General features: G+C 39.7%; 1 protein-coding gene across 4 annotated transcripts in view; it reads right to left on the bottom strand.

Annotated features, from left to right (window-relative positions):
• LOC126808779 (5'-nucleotidase domain-containing protein 3) overlaps positions 1–5,670 on the bottom strand; it is a 457,910-nt gene extending 452,240 nt beyond the window's left edge. For all 4 annotated transcript variants that reach the window (XM_050533756.2, XM_050533755.2, XM_050533760.2 and 1 more), the window contains exon 1: positions 5,441–5,670. In XM_050533756.2, coding sequence (XP_050389713.1) covers positions 5,441–5,579 — 139 coding nt within the window. In that variant the 5' untranslated portion in view covers positions 5,580–5,670. The remainder of the gene's footprint in view (positions 1–5,440) is intronic.
• Positions 5,671–18,935: the final 13,265 nt, after the last annotated feature.

Raw genomic sequence — 18,935 nt, forward strand, 5'->3', positions numbered from 1 at the left:
ATTAAAGCTGATTAACCGATAATCCCTATGTTATTGTAGTATGCACAAAGAAACCTTACAGTTCTTTAGTGGACGAGGAAAAACCTGAGTTGTGTTGATTCGATTATTCCAACTCAGTAAAAGACATTTAGGCTTTCACAATTATAAAAACATTAGCAGTAGTACTATATTTCAAGTTTCAAAATCGGATAAAATTTTTGACTTGTAGAGTGTCCACACGAAAATGTGGGAGCGCATAAAAAATCTGCACATTAAGCCTAATGAATTTGAAATTTTTACAATGAATGGCTGAACATGCATTTTTATACAACATGACGAAACATGAACATATAGGCAGGGATCGAATTTGATGGACGCAAACACGCAAAATGCATGTTGATTTTGTAGACTGCGTGTTACAAAATATGTCACACGAAAATAAAATGTGTGTAACATTTTTTCACTTATTGTTACTGAATAACATGATTTCTTCTTTTACGATAAATCATAATTTTGTGATAATTATGACAAAAAACGGAAATTCTATTGATTATTTTCCTTCCTTGTCTATAACCGGCGTTTTGTAACATCTTCGTCAGACATTCGGAATTCTTCAGTTTTTTCTGGAACTGATCGTTTTTATTGTGGTAAAAATCTTATATTTTATCAGCTAGGAGTTTACCCTACTAAATAAAGATAGGTTGCCATAACTCTGGCAGTGATTATCAAAAATCGCTTAAAAATGAATAGACTTCTTCGTCTCATGACCTTAAACACTGTGCATAAATTTAAAGTCAATCGGATATTAACTTTAGCCTTTAAAGCGTCCACAAGATTTTTCAAAGTGATCAAGGGCCATAACTCTGGCAGTAATTATCGTAAATAGCTGAAAATCAATAGGCTTCTTCGTCTCATGACCTTAAACACTGTGTATATAAATTTAAAGTCAATCGGATATTAATTTTGGCCTCTAGAGCGTTCACAATATTTTCCAAAGTGATCAAGGGCCATAACTCTGGCAGTATTTATCTAAAATCGCTGAAAATGAATAGACTTTTTCGTCTCATGACGTTAAACACTGTGTACAAATTAAAAGTCAATCGGATATTAACTTTGGCCTCTAGAGCGACCACAAGATTTTTCAAAGTAATCAAGGGCCATAAGTCTGCCAGTAATTATCGGAAATCGCTGTAAATCAATGGGCCTGTTCGTCTCATGACCTTAAACACTGCGTATCAATTTAAAGTCAATGGGATATTAACTTTGACCTCTAGAGTGTCCACAAGATTTTTTGAAGTGATCAAGGGCCATAACTCTGGCAGTATTTATCGAAAATCACTGAAAATGAATAGACTTCTTGATCTCATGACCTTAAAACACTGTGTACAAATTTAAAGTCAATCGGATATTAATTTTGGCCTCTAGAGCGTCCACAAGATTTTTCAAAGTGATCAAGGGCCGTAACTCTGGCAGTAATTATCGGAAATCACTTTAAATCAATAAGCTTCTTCGTCTCTTGACCTTAAACACTGTTTATAAATTTTTAAAAAGTCAATCGGATATTAACTTTAGCCTCTAGAGCGTCCACAATTGCTTGTGGACGCCGGGCCGACGCCAATATACGACCCTGTTTCAATGTGGGCGTATAAAAACAATACACATATCATAATTGATCTCTTTTGGTGTTCGACTATCTGTCCTTTCATTATTGTCGTTATATTCCATCAAACAAACTCCGAGATGGGTCAAAAATAAACGTTATTGGCGAATGGCTTTCGCGCGACACAAACAGTTTATTTTTATAGTAAGTACATCATGCAAGAGCTAAATCTGTCTATTGCAAGTCTTTCTTTAGGCCTGAAATGTTATCTAAATTATTAATTAGACGTTAATTACCCTATCCAGACCATAATCAACTCTAGATGGCATCGTTAGCCTGTAATCTTTTGTGGATTGTGAGCCGATTTACTGCATAACTTTCCTTCACGATTTAACGATTAAATGGATAATCGAGACTATGCTGTTTATCGTACTGACTTTAGTAATCATGATCAAGGCTAGGCGGAAATTCAATCGCTTTGTTCTCGGTTCAATCATAGTGGATCAATTTGAATTAAATTTTAAGCAAATTGCCTTTACATTACAGTAGAATCTGTATTAAGCAGCCACTCAAGGGAATTTTCATGACTGGCCGCTTAAAGGAGCTAAATCGCTAATATTTTGGATCTAGAAATTGACACAAATGGGTCACAACGCATATAATAATGTAATGTGAATGTATATAAACTGATTTACATTCAATCGTTTCTGTTTTTACTGCAATTTCTAATCAGTTATGTTCAGCTAAATACGTCAGAAGTCTCAATCGAAAGGCAATCTCTAGCGTCTGGTTATTCCACTCTACACCGATAGTATTTATTGCGCATGCTCTCCAGATAAGAATATCACGTCACCGTTTGACATGACTTGTGGAATATATCTAGTCTCTTTCTACGCGCCCCTTGTTAAAAATGGCGCTGAAATGCACCATGGTACACGATTCGTGTACCAACGCTAAAATGTTTATTTTGTCTTAATGCATATCAGAAGCCCATCTTTTACCCGTAAGATCACAACATCAATGTTAATTTAAATTGACAAAGAATTCGTGTTTTCAATGTCGAAGATTTCGGATGATATTGAGTTATAGACTTAGCTACTTTACAGGAATGACCTCTTAATAAAAATCTCAGTGTTTGTTAATGCTGACATTTTAAAAGTAAATTTTACGCTTGGGTGCATTATTGGGAGCAAACATCAATACTTGCATCGGTAAATTTGGCCGTCGCTGAAACTTGCTTAGAACGAAATTCTTTGACTCAAATCTCTGATATATCTTCTGTAAACGTGTCATTTTGTACGAACATTGATACTGCTGTTTACCATTGTGATGTATTCGATAATATTTATCCATTTTGTGAAGACAATCTATGAATTAATTTTATTTTATCAAAAACGCACATGTCCAAAAAACCATTGCTGAATTTGTCACCGATTTTCAGGGGGTGTAACTCTTGTATAATATAGGACTAGGAGGCGCTAAAACTTCTGTTTAGCAACAAAGTGGCAATGAAAAATGGATACTAAATGATCGTGACAAAACTCGGCTTTGACGGTACTTTTAGTTCATTTAATAAGTATCAAATAGTGTTTCGTTATGTGTGAAAACAATGATCAGGGTTTGTCATTTAATAAAACAGAAGATTAATTAACAGATAATCCCGAGTTTATTGTTATTTTCACAGTTCGTTTTACCTGATCGGTGGGGGAGTAGATAATTAACTATTAATCATGGGATTAGTGGAGGTGCATGAATTACGACAAAATGGTATCATTCAACAATGGCCCTTGAATAAGCACTATTTTGCTAAATTTATTAGTGAAATAGTGACCGCTGACCGCTTTAGAGGACTGACCGTTGATTAATTAAAGAGATGGAACAATAGAATTTCCTCGGGGGGAATTTCTCGTGACTGCTTACAAGGAGATGTCGCTGAATAGGAGGGGCTGCTCGTACAGATTTTACTGTATCTAGTTTTTAACTATTACTATTATAGTGAGAACTGCCAACTCGTTATCGAATCTTGCAAAATGTATGATCTTTAATAAAGCAAAAAATATAAATACTGGTAATGCCAACATTGCCACACTATATATATTTTGAGAGTTCCGGTAGACTGATTTAATTAATAATTATCATTCAGCGTCGGACGTGTCATTCTGCAATCACCGAACTTAATAGTAAGGCTAGATGTGCATGGTTTTGTTTGTGCAATAAAATGGTACTACCGATTTTTTTCCGACCGATGTTCTTATCAAATAATACCAATCAGTTTTCAAGCAGATAGCTATATGCATCCGATATCTGTGGATCTAGTTTGGTACACAGCAAAACTTTTGAAATTAGTAAATGGGACCAAATTTATCATAATAAACATCTGCAAATCAATACTAGCACAACCATCAAAAGCATCCAACATTGGCTGTCTAGCAGAATTGGGTATTTTCCCAGCTAACCGTGACATATTTCAAAGAATGATTTCCTATTACTAATTCTAGTATATTACTTTATTAGTCAGTTTTCCTAAAAGTGTTCTTTTACGTTCTGCCTTCATTACCAATAGCAACCTCATTGCAAACAATAACATTAAATATTCTTGGACTACACATGTAAATATTTTTAATTAAAATAAAATATTTTAATTAATATTTTGAAAATTAAAATTGTAATACAACAACAACTTTTGCAAGTTTCTAAATTTTGTTTGTATATTCGGTACGATAGTGTGTGCTAAAAATAATATTGACTAGAAATAATAATATTGACTAGAAATAATAATAATATTGACTAGAAAGTGTCAAGTGAATACTCCAGGGGTATTTCCAACTTGTTACGCATGTTTATTTACATTATCTAGTTTTTAACTATTATTTATAATGAGAACTGCCAACTCGTTATCGAATCTCCCATAATGTATCTTTAATATCCAATCTTTGTTTAAAAATTTATAAAAACTGTTTAAAATCACCATAAATCATTTAATTTGTACTTCTGTCCAGTTTTATAAAGCTGACCATTCAATTTTGATTATGATGAGTGTCCAATTTACAAACTGTTTAATTTCTCATAATCACTCAAAAAAAAATAAACAACCCAATTGATTAATGATGTATAAGGATTAATTTTTGAACAGTTGGTCAGGAAATTAAATACTTCTTGTAAATTGGACACTCATTATCAAAATTATTCAGTCGGCTTTAAACTGGACACAACTTACAAGTAGGCCTACAAATTAGATGATTTTTGGTCATTTTAAACGATTTTTACGAAGTTTTAAACAAAGATTTGATATTAAACGAATGTGAAAGAAATTAGTGCTAGATACACAAGATTAAATGATACCTGGGTATATCTCAACGTATTTAGCTACGTTCTGGTGTCTAGGATATTGCCCAGCAGTCACTAGTAGTAGGCTAGTGTTGAGGGCAGTTTTGCCTTTGGGTGTTCATTGTTGTGTTTTATATAACTTTTTAATGAAATTGTAAGGAATAATGTGTAGCCTACACTCCAATGTATAACGTAACTTTTACATGTAATCCAAAGATAATAAAAATAAAAGTATTTCTTCAAAATCCTACTTTTGCTTGTACATTTGAAATCAAACAAACTTGTGTGTAAGTGTAATAAAGTTCTATCCCTGCATATAGGCCTAAGTAAGTTGAATGTACCGCATACCTTCGCCGTATAGTATTAGGCCTATCAAACATAACAGCGTTAGAAAGTTTGATAAAATATCTCAAAAGTTTGCATAAAACTGGGCCTACTGACACTACTCCTGTGTTATTACTGTTAATCAAGAAGCATGACAGTTGCGTGAAAACGTGGTTTATTCATCAACGCAAAACATAATCCACTTCTCACCCTCTATTTCCGTTTTTCTTTTGAAATATTCTTCTTTTAAATCTTCCCTTTCCTTGCCTCCCCAGGACGTAAATCTAGCCATGTGCAATTTCAATATTTTGCTACAAAATGAGCGAGATTGACATTTCAAAATCGCCATTATTATAATGTTCAGCCGAGATCAAGGGAGTCAACCCTAATGAAGTCCAAATCGTTGAATAAACCAGTCGATTGGGCTGAAGTCAGCGTACGTTACGATGTGCGGACGTTTTATGACCTTGACCCTCACCGTCGAAAGCTGCACAAAACACATGTTTAGCCGTTGTTGAAGTGAGCGTACGGAATGAATAACAAATGTCCGCGCAACTATTTAAACCACTGACGAAACACAATAATTGGAATGAAATGAAACAATCTTTATCCCCCATTTCTGTGGCACCATAGATAATTTCTAAAAGTCACTGGAATACACCGCAAAACAGGTGGAATTAATTACCGGTTAAACCGCAGAATCCTAGTTGTTTCGACACCGAGCTGGTTCGACACCCGCTACCCGCGTCATTTCGACACCATCTAATCTATTTGGATCAGTTTGATTAGATTGATTATATAGGATTTGTATGGGAAGTAATTAAACAATTACGACGGTTAAGGATTAACAAGTTATTTATTTTATAGTTAATTTGATAATACACATTATTATAAACAACAATATAAGTGTAACAGGACGGTTATCGATTTGCACTCGACCGGTGGGAGTGACCGACTCTTATGCAAACCGAAGTCCAGGTCGTATGCAGGATGTCAGGTTTCTCGCGTGAACCGAAGGAAAAGAGAACACATTTATAAAGTTTCAAAGTTTTTATTTCGGAAAATACAAAGATTGAAAGACCGAAACGCGCGTTCGTAACTGCTGGTCTTCTCTCCTCCAATGGTGAACCAGCTGAAAGGACTCTGCCAAGTTCATCAACTATATGTCTCTTTATCAAACAAGAAACTAAGCGTCCCATCTACACAAAGTTCTATATCTTCCGAATGAAAACGGCCAAATGAATCAAACTTAGGAAAGATAACGATTGACGTCTGCCTCAGTCTGAACTAATAATATTCATCCAGAGGGACGCCACAAATCTTACATCTCCCAAACGGAAGCCGCAAAATAACTAGAAACAATAGCTCCTCGAATAAACATAAAAATCACGGCTTGATACAGGCCTCAGCCTGAACTTCCAACATTCGTACAGAGGAAAGCAAACATATCTTACATCACCCAAACGGAACCCGTGAAATAACTAGTAACTTGAAATTCTACTAATAAATATATACATCACAACTTGATGCCTGCCTCAGCCCGAAATTACAACATTCGCACAGAGGAAGACAACGAATCTTACGTCACCCAAACGGAACCCGTGAAGTAACTAATAACTCGAAATTCTACTCATAATATATACATCACAACTTGATGCCTGCCTCAGCCCGAAATTACAACACTCGCACAGAAGAAGACAACGAATCTTACGTCACCTAAACGGAACCCTTAATATAACTAGAAACTTAAACTCATAACTCTATTAATAAACCAATATTTCCCTATAGTATGAAACGCCCGACTTAGCCTTACAGGACAATATTGGTGCTAGTTTGGAATGTGTATAACCAGCTCTAACACATATGTGATAATGACTGGCACCAATATTGTCCTTTAAGGACTAAAGGCAAAACTCTACCCCGGAGATCGAACTTGCCCCGAGCGGAATAATGGGTTATTCCTGCGGAACTTGCCGATCACCGAAGACAAAGTCTCCCCTTGAGATGCTTACCACAGAGCGAAATAAATAATATTTCAGCTGACGTTCGCACCCCCCGACCGTTCGACTAAGACTGACTTTAAGTGGCCTTATATACCCTATCTATACGCTCTGTACTGTAGAATGCACGTGCATGAACCTTGACATGGATTTTAATCACAATTCAGAACCCGCTCTCCCATTAGCCGACTTGACCCACGCTATCCAATCAGAAGCTCCGAACTATCCATCTCCAGCCATTCAACAAAATGGCGGGTTTCTCTAGAATTTTCACGTGGTACGAGCGTTAATTCAAGTTTAATGTAATATAGAGCCGATAATATAAGCCATTTCTATATATGGGCAAGAATAAGGCGAGTCAAAGTTTATCTCAACGCTTATCACCTACGAAACCCCCACATTAGTATTTAAAATAACATTGCCATGTGTTCGCCATTGTTCGAATTAAAAAAAGTTGCTGTTAAGTGCGCCCCAGACAGCCACTCAGCTTTGGCCCAAGTATGGCCCACATCTGGCAGCTTCTGGCTGGATGTGGCCCATATCCAGCCAGATGTTGGCCATATCTGGCTAACACTTGGCAACTATTGGCTCACTACTGATGAATTAAACTTATTTTTGTAACTGGTATCTAAGAATATCTTGTCAGTTTGTTTAACAGTTTTAAATTTTTTGTTTTATATTCAAAACATTTGAAAAAATAATATTATGCGAAAAGTTTGCCATATCTGGGCCAGAGATGGCCCACATCCAACTGGCCAAATGCCTCAAAATATCAACACAATAAATTTCGGCTCAGAATATGACATCTAGTTTTCAGTAGAATTTTCCCTTGTTCTATATTAGTTTTATTACAAATAAATATTAAAGTCTTAAAATAATATTTTTTTAATGTACCGGTACTGTATATAATATAAATGGAATCCTCTCCCCCCACCCTCCCCCAAAAGCCAGTAAATGTAAATCTTTAAAGCAAAAATAATAAATTATTCTTGAAAGAAGTCAATGAAATAAAGACAAAGTTTATTTGAACGCAGCCTGAGTGTTGGGTATCATGCTACAAAGTAGTTTGATTTTAATTACTATAGCAGATTCTGTACTCAGATTATACAATTTGTTGAAGCTAGCAGGTCAACCATGTAAATCTTTCAACAAAGCATAATGAACAGCCCATTTACTATCTTGAAATCTGTTTGGTCAACCCCCATTCCCCCCCCCCCCCCACGTTAAGACTGAACGTCTGACCCACAGAAAGGCGTGAGGACTAGACCCCAGAAACCCCAACGAACAAACGAAAATTAAAAAAATAGATTCTAGTTATTCATCAGTCCTCACTTCCTGTCGAAAGATTTAATTCGGGCTCGAGCTGGTCTCTCATTGTGATCTACGATACGTTGATAAATTGGTCCTCCTACACCACTACCAGCGCAGTTGAGTAACCAATTTGGAATGGAGATGTCGTGTTCTCTATCACCTTCATTCCAACTACCAGCTTTGTTGCTGCCATTACTCTTGAAAAACGGTAACAGAGTTTTATCAAGCGACAAGTTGAAACTCGTCTGTTCAAAACTCTCTTTACCAATCCCTGCCTCACTGAAACCAATTTTATTTCTATGCTCCGAAAAGCTGTCTCTACATTTAACAGTGGGGCATTTACGTGTAGGGCTTCGAGAAAGTGCATCTGTATTGCCATGTGATTCATCCGATATGTGCTTACTCTTATCTGTTAAGGATTTGGCTACTAACAATGTCTCGTTAGATGTACAGTTACTAGGGATTTCGTCATGAGTAAATTCTCTAACTGTTTTGTCTGACCTTGCAGGAATACGTACTGTTTCCCCAAGCATAACTCGTGCACAATTTGAAATTACTTTATTAGTATGTAGGGTAATTAATCCTTTATTAGTAGTTAGCATCATTTTTTCAAAATCAATACTACATTTATAGTCCCAGATAAAATCCATACCCAGAATACCATCCATGCTCAGGTCAACCACCAAAAATGGGTGTGTATACATTTGGCCGTTTATCTCCACCTGTAGATAAATAGCCCCTTTTGGCTTCAAGGGATTCCCATCTGCTGTATTCAAAACAACATTCGTATCCTGCAATGAAGGTGGGTGGGGACTCATCTTTTCATACCCTGCAACTGATATCAACGAGAAAGCTGACCCTGTGTCCAATAACATGTTTTGTAACTGTATGCCAGGCACACTTACTGCGACGAATACACAAAATGCAGTACCTTTCCTAATGGTTTGAGACTGATTTTCACTACTATTATCTTTAATATTGTCAATACTATTTTCAATTCGAGTACATTTTCCTTTATTATTATCGCCAATACTAATATGTTTAATATCCTTTACACATATACTTTCAGGCTGCTTTGGAAGATTGGGGACTGATGATGCAGCTATATCATCAGTCCTTACTTGTTTAAAGGAGGACTTTCCCCCGAAGTTTGTGAAGATTTCAACTTTGGACAGTCAGGCCTATAATGCCCGGGTTCCTGACAGTGAAAGCAACGTGGTCGTCTATCAACTTGCATGTCATTCCTAACATCCTGAGAAGGAAACTTCCTACCCCGGTTCCACCCATCTCTCGGAATGTAATTCTCGGTTGTAGGCCTATCACTTCCTTCATTATCCCCCCGGTGTTCATTACGTGGCCGGAAGGTGTTAGCCCTATTTTCCTTAAATTTCCTATCAATCATGTCGGCGATTTGTACCCTGAAATCCTCGAACTCACTATTCCTAGGCCTGAACTCCTCATAACTGGGCTTCCGTATTTGGTCTATAGGCCCCTCCACCGCCTCATATTCAACCGCTACGGCGATGGCCTGTTCAATTGTCTGGGGGTAGCAAAACTGAACATGTTTCTTAAGATCATGATTACCCAGCCCATGGATATATTGATCAATCACCAAAGATTCCAGATTTAAGACTCGGGAAAAGCTTTCCTAGCCAAACTTTTTAAACTATACCCATAATCTACAACTGATTCATCCCTATATCTGCGTCTATTCCTATACTCGACCCTGTGAGTAGCAAGTCGCTCCGCTGGGCTAAACCTACGGGTGAGCATAACCTTTAACTCATCATATTGCCTTAATTTGTAGGGTGCAAGAGTGCTCAAAAGTTTAAGGGCTTTACCCCGCAGACATATTACAAGCTGCTGCGCTTTCTCTAGGGATGACCACCCGTTCCATTCCGCCACTTGCTCAAACTGAATTAAGAAATCTGGCCAATCATCATTATCTCCATTAAACTTATCTGGCTCCTTTTCCCTACGCATAATTTGACGAGAGGGATATTGTCCCTGGGGCATATAACCTGGGTCACTAGGTCCAATTCCTGCATAAACATCTTTGTTTAGAACCGACTCATAAGGGTGAGGAGTACTGGTATATCTAGGGGCTGACGAGGTGCACGTCTCAGTTGACATATACGGCATTGGAGCTAGGGGAATCTCCTTCAAACTCGACCTACCGGGATAACCTTCCCTGCTATAATAAACTGTATCCGACACATGCCTACGAGAGATATCCCCCTCAGAAACTAATCCGGTAAACCCATCTCTAGATCTAGCCACAGGTTCAGAGACACAACTATCTGAATCGTCCCCCGGAAAGTAACCTGCATCAACATACCTAGTCCTACTACTAGGGAGAAATTCAGGATTCCGGCACGTTATAGGAGCAGAACTAATTTTATATTGCGTCGTTGGCGGTACAAGTGAGTAACAAGACTCCCTAAAACAACTACCACCTATACGAGACGTATTACTCATGGACACCTTAGCAGAAGTCGATAATAGATGATTATATGAAGACCCCCGATCCACACAATGAACCTTACTTGTCATTTCATTGATAGGCCTACTATATGAATATTTGTCCATCTTAAAATACTACTTTTATATTTATCCTTAAGTAACTATACACTGTATTTATCTTTAAGTAAACTATACAACCGACACCTATATCTAATCCTGGAACTAACTTTCTGTAACTTATTACTTACGATTTATTAAATAAAAGTTTCCCTTTGACCTCAATCCACGGAGAAGTTATCTGACATCCTGGCAAGCTCGCCAAAAATATGTAACAGGACGGGGTGTTATCGATTTGCACTCGATCGGTGGGAGTGACCGACTCTTATGCAAACCGGAAGTCCAGGTTCGTATGCAGGATGTCAGGTTTCTCGCGTGAACCGAAGGAAAAGAGAACACATTTATAAAGTTTCAAATTTTTTATTTCGGAAAATACAAAGATTGAAAGACCGAAACGCGCGTTCGTAACTGCTGGTCTTCTCTCCTCCAATGGTAAACCAGCTGAAATAAAAGGACTCTGCCAAGTTCATCAACTATGTCTCTTTATCAAACAAGAAACTAAGCGTCCCGTCTAAACAAAGTTCTATATCTTCCGAATGAAAACGGCCAAATGAATCAAACTTAGGAAAGACAACGATTGACGTCTGCCTCAGTCTGAACTAATAATATTCATCCAGAGGGACGCCACAAATCTTACATCTCCCAAACGGAAGCCGCAAAATAACTAGAAACTATAGCTCCTCGAATAAACATAAAAATCACGGCTTGATACCTGCCTCAGCCCGAACTTCCAACATTCGTACAGAGGAAAGCAAACATATCTTACATCACCCAAACGGAACCCGTTTGAAATTCTACTAATAAATATATACATCACAACTTGATGCCTGCCTCAGCCCGAAATTACAACATTCGCACAGAGGAAGACAACGAATCTTACGTCACCCAAACGGAACCCGTGAAATAACTAATAACTCGAAATTCTACTCATAATATATACATCACAACTTGATGCCTGCCTCAGCCCGAAATTACAACACTCGCACAGAAGAAGACAACGAATCTTACGTCACCTAAACGGAACCCTTAATATAACTAGAAACTTAAACTCATAACTCTACTAATAAACCAATATTTCCCTATAGTATGGAACGCCCGACTTAGCCTTAAAGGACAATATTGGTGCTAGTTTGGAATGTGTCTAACCAGCTCTAACACATATGTGATAATGACTGTCACCAATATTGTCCTTTAAGGACTAAAGGCAAAACTCTACCCCGGAGATCGAACTTGCCCCGAGCGGAATAATGGGTTATTCCTGCGGAACTTGCCGATCACCGAAGACAAAGTCTCCCCTTGAGATGCTTACCACAGAGCGAAATAAATAATATTTCAGCTGACGTTCGCACCCCCCGACCGTTCGACTAAGACTGACTTTAAGTGGCCTTATATACCCTATCTATACGCTCTGTACTGTAGAATGCACGTGCATGAACCTTGACATGGATTTTAATCACAATTCAGAACCCGCTCTCCCATTAGCCGACTTGACCCACGCTATCCAATCAGAAGCTCCGAACTATCCATCTCCAGCCATTCAACAAAATGGCGGGTTTCTCTAGAATTTTCACGTGGTACGAGCGTTAATTCAAGTTTAATGTAATATAGAGCCGATAATATAAGCCATTTCTATATATGGGCAAGAATAAGGCGAGTCAAAGTTTATCTCAACGCTTATCACCTACGAAACCCCCACATTAGTATTTAAAATAACATTGCCATGTGTTCGCCATTGTTCGAATTAAAAAAAAGTTGCTGTTAAGTGCGCCCCAGACAGCCACTCAGCTTTGGCCCAAGTATGGCCCACATCTGGCAGCATCTGGCTGGATGTGGCCCATATCCAGCCAGATGTTGGCCATATCTGGCTAACACTTGGCAACTATTGGCTCACTACTGATGAATTAAACTTATTTTTGTAACTGGTATCTAAGAATATCTTGTCAGTTTGTTTAACAGTTTTAAATTTTTTGTTTTATATTCAAAACATTTGAAAAAATAATATTATGCAAAAAGTTTGCCATATCTGGGCCAGAGATGGCCCACATCCAACTGGCCAAATGCCTCAAAATATCAACACAATAAATTTCGGCTCAGAATATGACATCTAGTTTTCAGTAGAATTTTCCCTTGTTCTATATTAGTTTTATTACAAATAAATATTAAAATCTTAAAATAATATTTTTTTAATGTACCGGTACTATATTTGTTTATTAAGGTTTTAATTAAGTTTAATTTATCGAGCTGTCTGCTCGTTAGCCACGCCCCCTAGGTGGTGCTCTACAATTGTCTTAACCCTCTAGAGGGTAATTTGATTCCTGCAACCCCCCATAGGAAGAATGAGTTCGCGCCTTGGCACGAGGCGCTGCAAGGTCAAGCGAGTGCCAGCTCTCACGTAATCAGCATACTTTCTTTGTTTAACTTCTTTGTCTAAGTTACATGCGGTTATTATGTCGAAGGACCGACGATCAAAGAGTCGTCGGGCAGTACCTGCACGCTTTACTGATCTATTAGAAGTTTCCTAACCTGATTCGGACGCCGGTGCAGAACAGAGAGAGAATATTAATAATGAAAATGGAGACTTGGCATTCACTCGGCTGGCCACGGAATGTCGGCTCTCACACCACACAATGGCGACTTTGGTCAAAATGGGATTTGATTGTATTGAGGCCCTGGCTCTGTTGGAAGTGGAAGATCTCGCCGACGTTTGCGGCACGGAAAGCGGCATTGGTTAATCAGATACAGCAAACAGAAGCACAAACCGAATGCCGCGAAAACTCGGCGGGCCCGGATGTAGCGCGTGAAAATATGGCGGAGGATGTGAACATGCAGAAGTTAATTGAAAAACTGTCTAACAATATGAGAGGCGGGGCAAATGACCCGGTGCAGATTACAGGGGACAGTGGCAATCAAGCCCTCCCCCCTCTCGTCAACGATGTTTCATGGAATGACCCACAGATTTTCCTACGAAAGGCGGCTACGCAAGGTAAGATGTTCCTGGACATTGTCGATTTTATCCCCCACGGACCAATCTCGAAGTCGAGGACGATAATTTCACCTTGAGCCAAACGACAGCGGGAGGCAATGATCTCGTTATCAAGAGAGCACACCCAAGGAAACCAAAGCTAGAAACCGTGACGATCGCTCAATGGTGTCTGGCGAACATTGCCATCCTGGTAAACTTTATGGATTCGACCTGTGTCAACATTAAAGACTATCTCGCTTATTCTACTCGGATTTTGGAACTGTTTTCGCGATTCGACAGGATCTCCGTTCTCTTCTACGACCGGGAATACCGGCAGCTCCAGGCTAACCATAACTTCCGATGGGGTGTCGTGGTCACCCACCTACAAACGTTGCACCTCCAACCAAAGGCTACTAGTACCAGTCATGAGACGGGAAAATCGGGGAACGGAAAGCGCCCAATAAATGCACCATCACACAGTGTTTATACCCCTGCAGGAGAGGTAATTTGTAGAAACTACAACTCCTGGCGGGGATGCAGCCTTTCGGAGTGTAGGTTCAGGCATGTGTGTTTTATACCCGGGTGTTTTCAGTCTCACTCCGCCGCTACACATGCATCGACTCCTCCAGGGGCCGGTAATAATAACAACGCATCGCCAAAAAACTACGAATAGGGGCTGTGCGGACAAGTGGCATCCATACTGCATTACAGGTTGACGATGCAGCGGCGCTGGTGCAACAAGGCTTTTATATGGCAAAGTGCGACCTGAAATCTGCGTATCGCTCAGTTCATATTAGCCCTGCTAGTAGAGGGGTCACTGGCTTAAAATGGTGGATAAACGGGCGTTGGTGCTATTTATATGACACTAAGCTCCCTTTCGGGGCCAAACAGAGCCCGGGAATATTTCATCGACTAACCCAGGCAGTGCGTCGCATAATGTGCCGGCTTGGATATCCAAATATGGTGGTCTACTTAGATGATTTTTTTGTGTGTTCCCGCTCAAGGGAATCCTGCGCTGAAGCCCTGGCCGTCCTCATTTCCCTACTTCGCTCTCTTGGCTTTGCGATCAATTGGAACACGGTTGTCGACCCATGCCAGTGTTTACCATTCCTTGGAATTGAGATAGACTCAGTCGCTATGACCCTGAGACTACCCCCTCAAAAACTAGAGGACCTAAAATCAGTGTTGGACAAGACCTTGGAAAAGAAACTTATCTCAAAAGCTCAGCTACAATCGCTCGCGGGAAAATTAAATTTTGCAAGCAGTGTTATACGCGGCGGGCGAGTAATTTGCCGGCGTCTCCTGAACTGCCTGAATAGCCTCAAGCTTAAGCATCATCGCACGCGCATTACGGGCCAGTTGCTGGCCGATCTACTGTGGTGGAGGCATTGCCTTGTTTCCTTCAATGGCAAAACTCTATTGTTATCGCGGTTTCCAGTTACATCCATCGTGACCGACGCATGTACAGAAGCGGGGGGTGGATTCTATAATGGTGACTGGTTTTTCCTTCATTGGGACTGATTTCCCTCAAGTGGCAGATATGCATATAAACTACAAAGAGACAATGACTGTGATTGCTGCCTTGTGTAGATGGGGCCCTCACCTTTCTAATAAACGGGTCATTATGTATACGGATAATACTTCCACAGTCGCATGTATAAACAAGGGCACTTGTAGATTCAGCCCTCTGGTCATGTATGCTCTTCGCCATCTATTTTGGCTGTCCTCAATTTGTAATTTTTATGTCACTGCCCGTCATATCCCAGGTGTGGAAAATGGTTTGGCCGACAGCATTTCGCGCATGCACGACCCTCACCATTTCCACCGCCTGTTCCCAGGTGACCTACCCTCCCTGTATAGCTCACTCCAACATATGTCTCCATCTGCCCTTTGTTTTGTTTTACAGGGTCACAAAGTAGGTCCGAATTCCTGAGTCGACTAGATGCCCAAGTCGCCCATTTCAACACAAAAGACATTGCTCCAAATATCGAGAAGACTTATCTCCACCAGCTGCATACTTACTGGAACTTTTGCTGAATAGGGGGCTTCTCTCCGCTCAATATTACCCGTAACAACTTATTGCGGTATATAGCACACCTTAGCACCACCCTTTGTTTCAATTCAGTTAAAGCTTATCTAAATATTGTCCGTCTAGTCCATCTACAAGCTGGGTTGCCGAACCCCCTAGACTCCTGGCATGTATCGATTTTGCTCCAGGGAGTTCGCAGGCATCTCGGGCAGGCTACAAAACCCAAACTACCGATTACCCCTGACATTCTTCGCAAAATATGCAGGTGCCTAAACTTTACGTCCGCCTTGGATCTAACGTTCTGGGCAGCCTGTCTTGTAGCGTTCTTTTCCTTCTTCCGAAAATCCAATTTACTGCCTGATACCTCTACTTATGTCACTTGTTTACGCCGCGCTGATTTCAATTTTTCGCCTAATATTTGCTATTTACATGTTCGCTGGTCAAAGGTAATCCAGTTTCAACAGCGAGAACTGAGAGTACCTATCCCAGCTATCCCTAACTCGCTGCTTTGTCCCGTGACCGCCTGTCGCTTAGCTTTCCGCACCAGTCCGGCTCCTTCCAATACCCCAGCATTCACTTTCCTTGACAGTGGGGTGCTTAAACCCCTCACCTACCCCATCTTTGTCGCCAAACTCCGACACACCCTCGCCTTAGCAGGCATCAACCCTTCCGACTATGCAGGTCACAGCTTTTGTCGGGGTGGGGCCTCTTTCGCCTTGCAGTGCAATATCCCCGCGGATCTGATCCGCATTCAAGGTGACTGGGCCAGTAATTGTTACCAGAGATACTTAGACCCCTCTCCGCAACTCCGCGCAGACGTGGTCAAAATCATGGCCCAGTCACTATCCTAAATAACAAGTTAAAACCCACACTGTATATGTATATTTAATGTTTGGACACTTTGGGACTTTGTTGTTCAATTGCTTTCATTATAAATGTGAAATATTTCATTTGGCTGCAGGGAGGTACATGTATCTCCCTTGCATCAATAAAGTTTCTTTGTGCCCAAACCCCTCGTCATTATTTATTAAGTGAGAAAATAAAATAATATAAATGGAATCCTCTCACCTCACCCTCCCCCAAAAGCCAGTAAATGTAAATCTTTAAAGCAAAAATAATAAATTATTCTTGAAAGAAGTCAATGAAATAAAGACAAAGTTTATTTGAACACAGCCTGAGTGTTGGGTATCATGCTACAGAGTAGTTAGATTTTAATTACTATAGCAGATTCTGTACTCAGATTATACAATTTGTTGAAGCTAGCAGGTCAACCATGTAAATCTTTCAACAAAGCATAATGAACAGCCCAATTACTATCTTGACATCTGTTTGGTCATTGGCTGAATTTAAAATTGTAAAATTCAGTGTAAAACAACTTAATAGAATTCAGTACTAACAAGAAACTGAAGACATTGCAGTGGTACATTTGATTAATTTCTCTACAATAATATTAAATTAGAGAGAGAGAGAGAGAGAAATGGGGTTTAACGTCCACTCGACACAAACTAGGTCATTTCGGGACTAACATATGGTTTAATTTTATTTACATAATTCGCTTGCACGTAGGGGTCTTTAGCTGTGGGAGGAAAACGGAGGACCCGGAGAAAACCCACGAGGTTATTAAATTAGATAGATTTATGTGATTTCATTATAAATAACTTCATTTAACTATTCTTTTGCCTTGGCAAATAAGAATTATTTGACTTAATACTTTGGTACATGTACTTGCATTGACAGACCCCTTGGCCATGCTTGATATAAAGAAGGAAAAACATGTTTTTTATGTACATTTTTTGCATTTATTGCAGGTGTGATAAATAACTTCACCACTAGGATGCAATGGAAAATAATTTCAAAAATGTTGTAAACAAAATGGTTGAATGGGGGAAGAACAAAAACACGGGGAAGAGGAGGAGGAGATAGCTGCAGAATGAAGAAGGGGAGAATGATATTGACATGGATAATTTGTATGCCTTATAACGAACAGTGAAATCTTGTCGAAACGTTGTGTGTATATAATAAAGTGACTGTTATCCATAGAACTGTGCTGTGTTAAATGGATGAATAAATTTATTATTTAAGATTTTGCTTTTGTTGTTAATGTATGTTTTGTGTGCTGCATGCAAGATATCCTTAATTTCTACTATCATTTTGGGACTAACATATGGTTCAACCCTATTTCAATATAGTTCCCAGAGATAACTGACGAAGTTGGACAGGCTACCCTACTCCTTCAGTCCTTGTCACATGCAAGCAGGGATTCGCAACCACGCCACTTGACTGGAGGACAGACCTTTTAATTTCACGAGCAAGTGTTAAACCACTAGACCATGGCCATGCCCCTCGGTTTACGAAGGAGGAATAGGACAGGGAATAACGGGTTGCCCTATTTGGCCCACATCTGGCATGGTATGAATTTCATCTGTGGGCCACATTTGGGCCAGTGATGCCCCAGACAAGGGCCAATTGTGCAATCTCTGGCCCACACGTGGCATGCCATATCTTTGCCAAAACCTGCCAGCTGTGTGCCAGATCTGGGCTAGCAAGGCGAGTGTGTGCATTAGCGAATCTGGGCCAGATCTGGCTCTGATTGGGCCACGTCTGGCCCATGTCTGGCAGATCTGGCCCATATGTGGCATGCCATATCCGGCCCAATCATTTTGCCACATGTTGCCAGATCTGGGCCAAATATGGTGTGCTGTCTGGGGCATGTGTGGGTAGCTCGTCTTTTCTGAAGTCAGTGGAAGTGGAATTGAAAGTAAAACTAGTAGTTGTTATAGGGACACAGATCTCTTACCAAAATTTGTAGGGCCAAAGTTATTT

The sequence above is a fragment of the Patella vulgata genome, chromosome 1 (genome assembly GCF_932274485.2).
Source record: "Patella vulgata chromosome 1, xgPatVulg1.2, whole genome shotgun sequence".
NCBI lineage: Eukaryota > Metazoa > Mollusca > Gastropoda > Patellidae > Patella > Patella vulgata.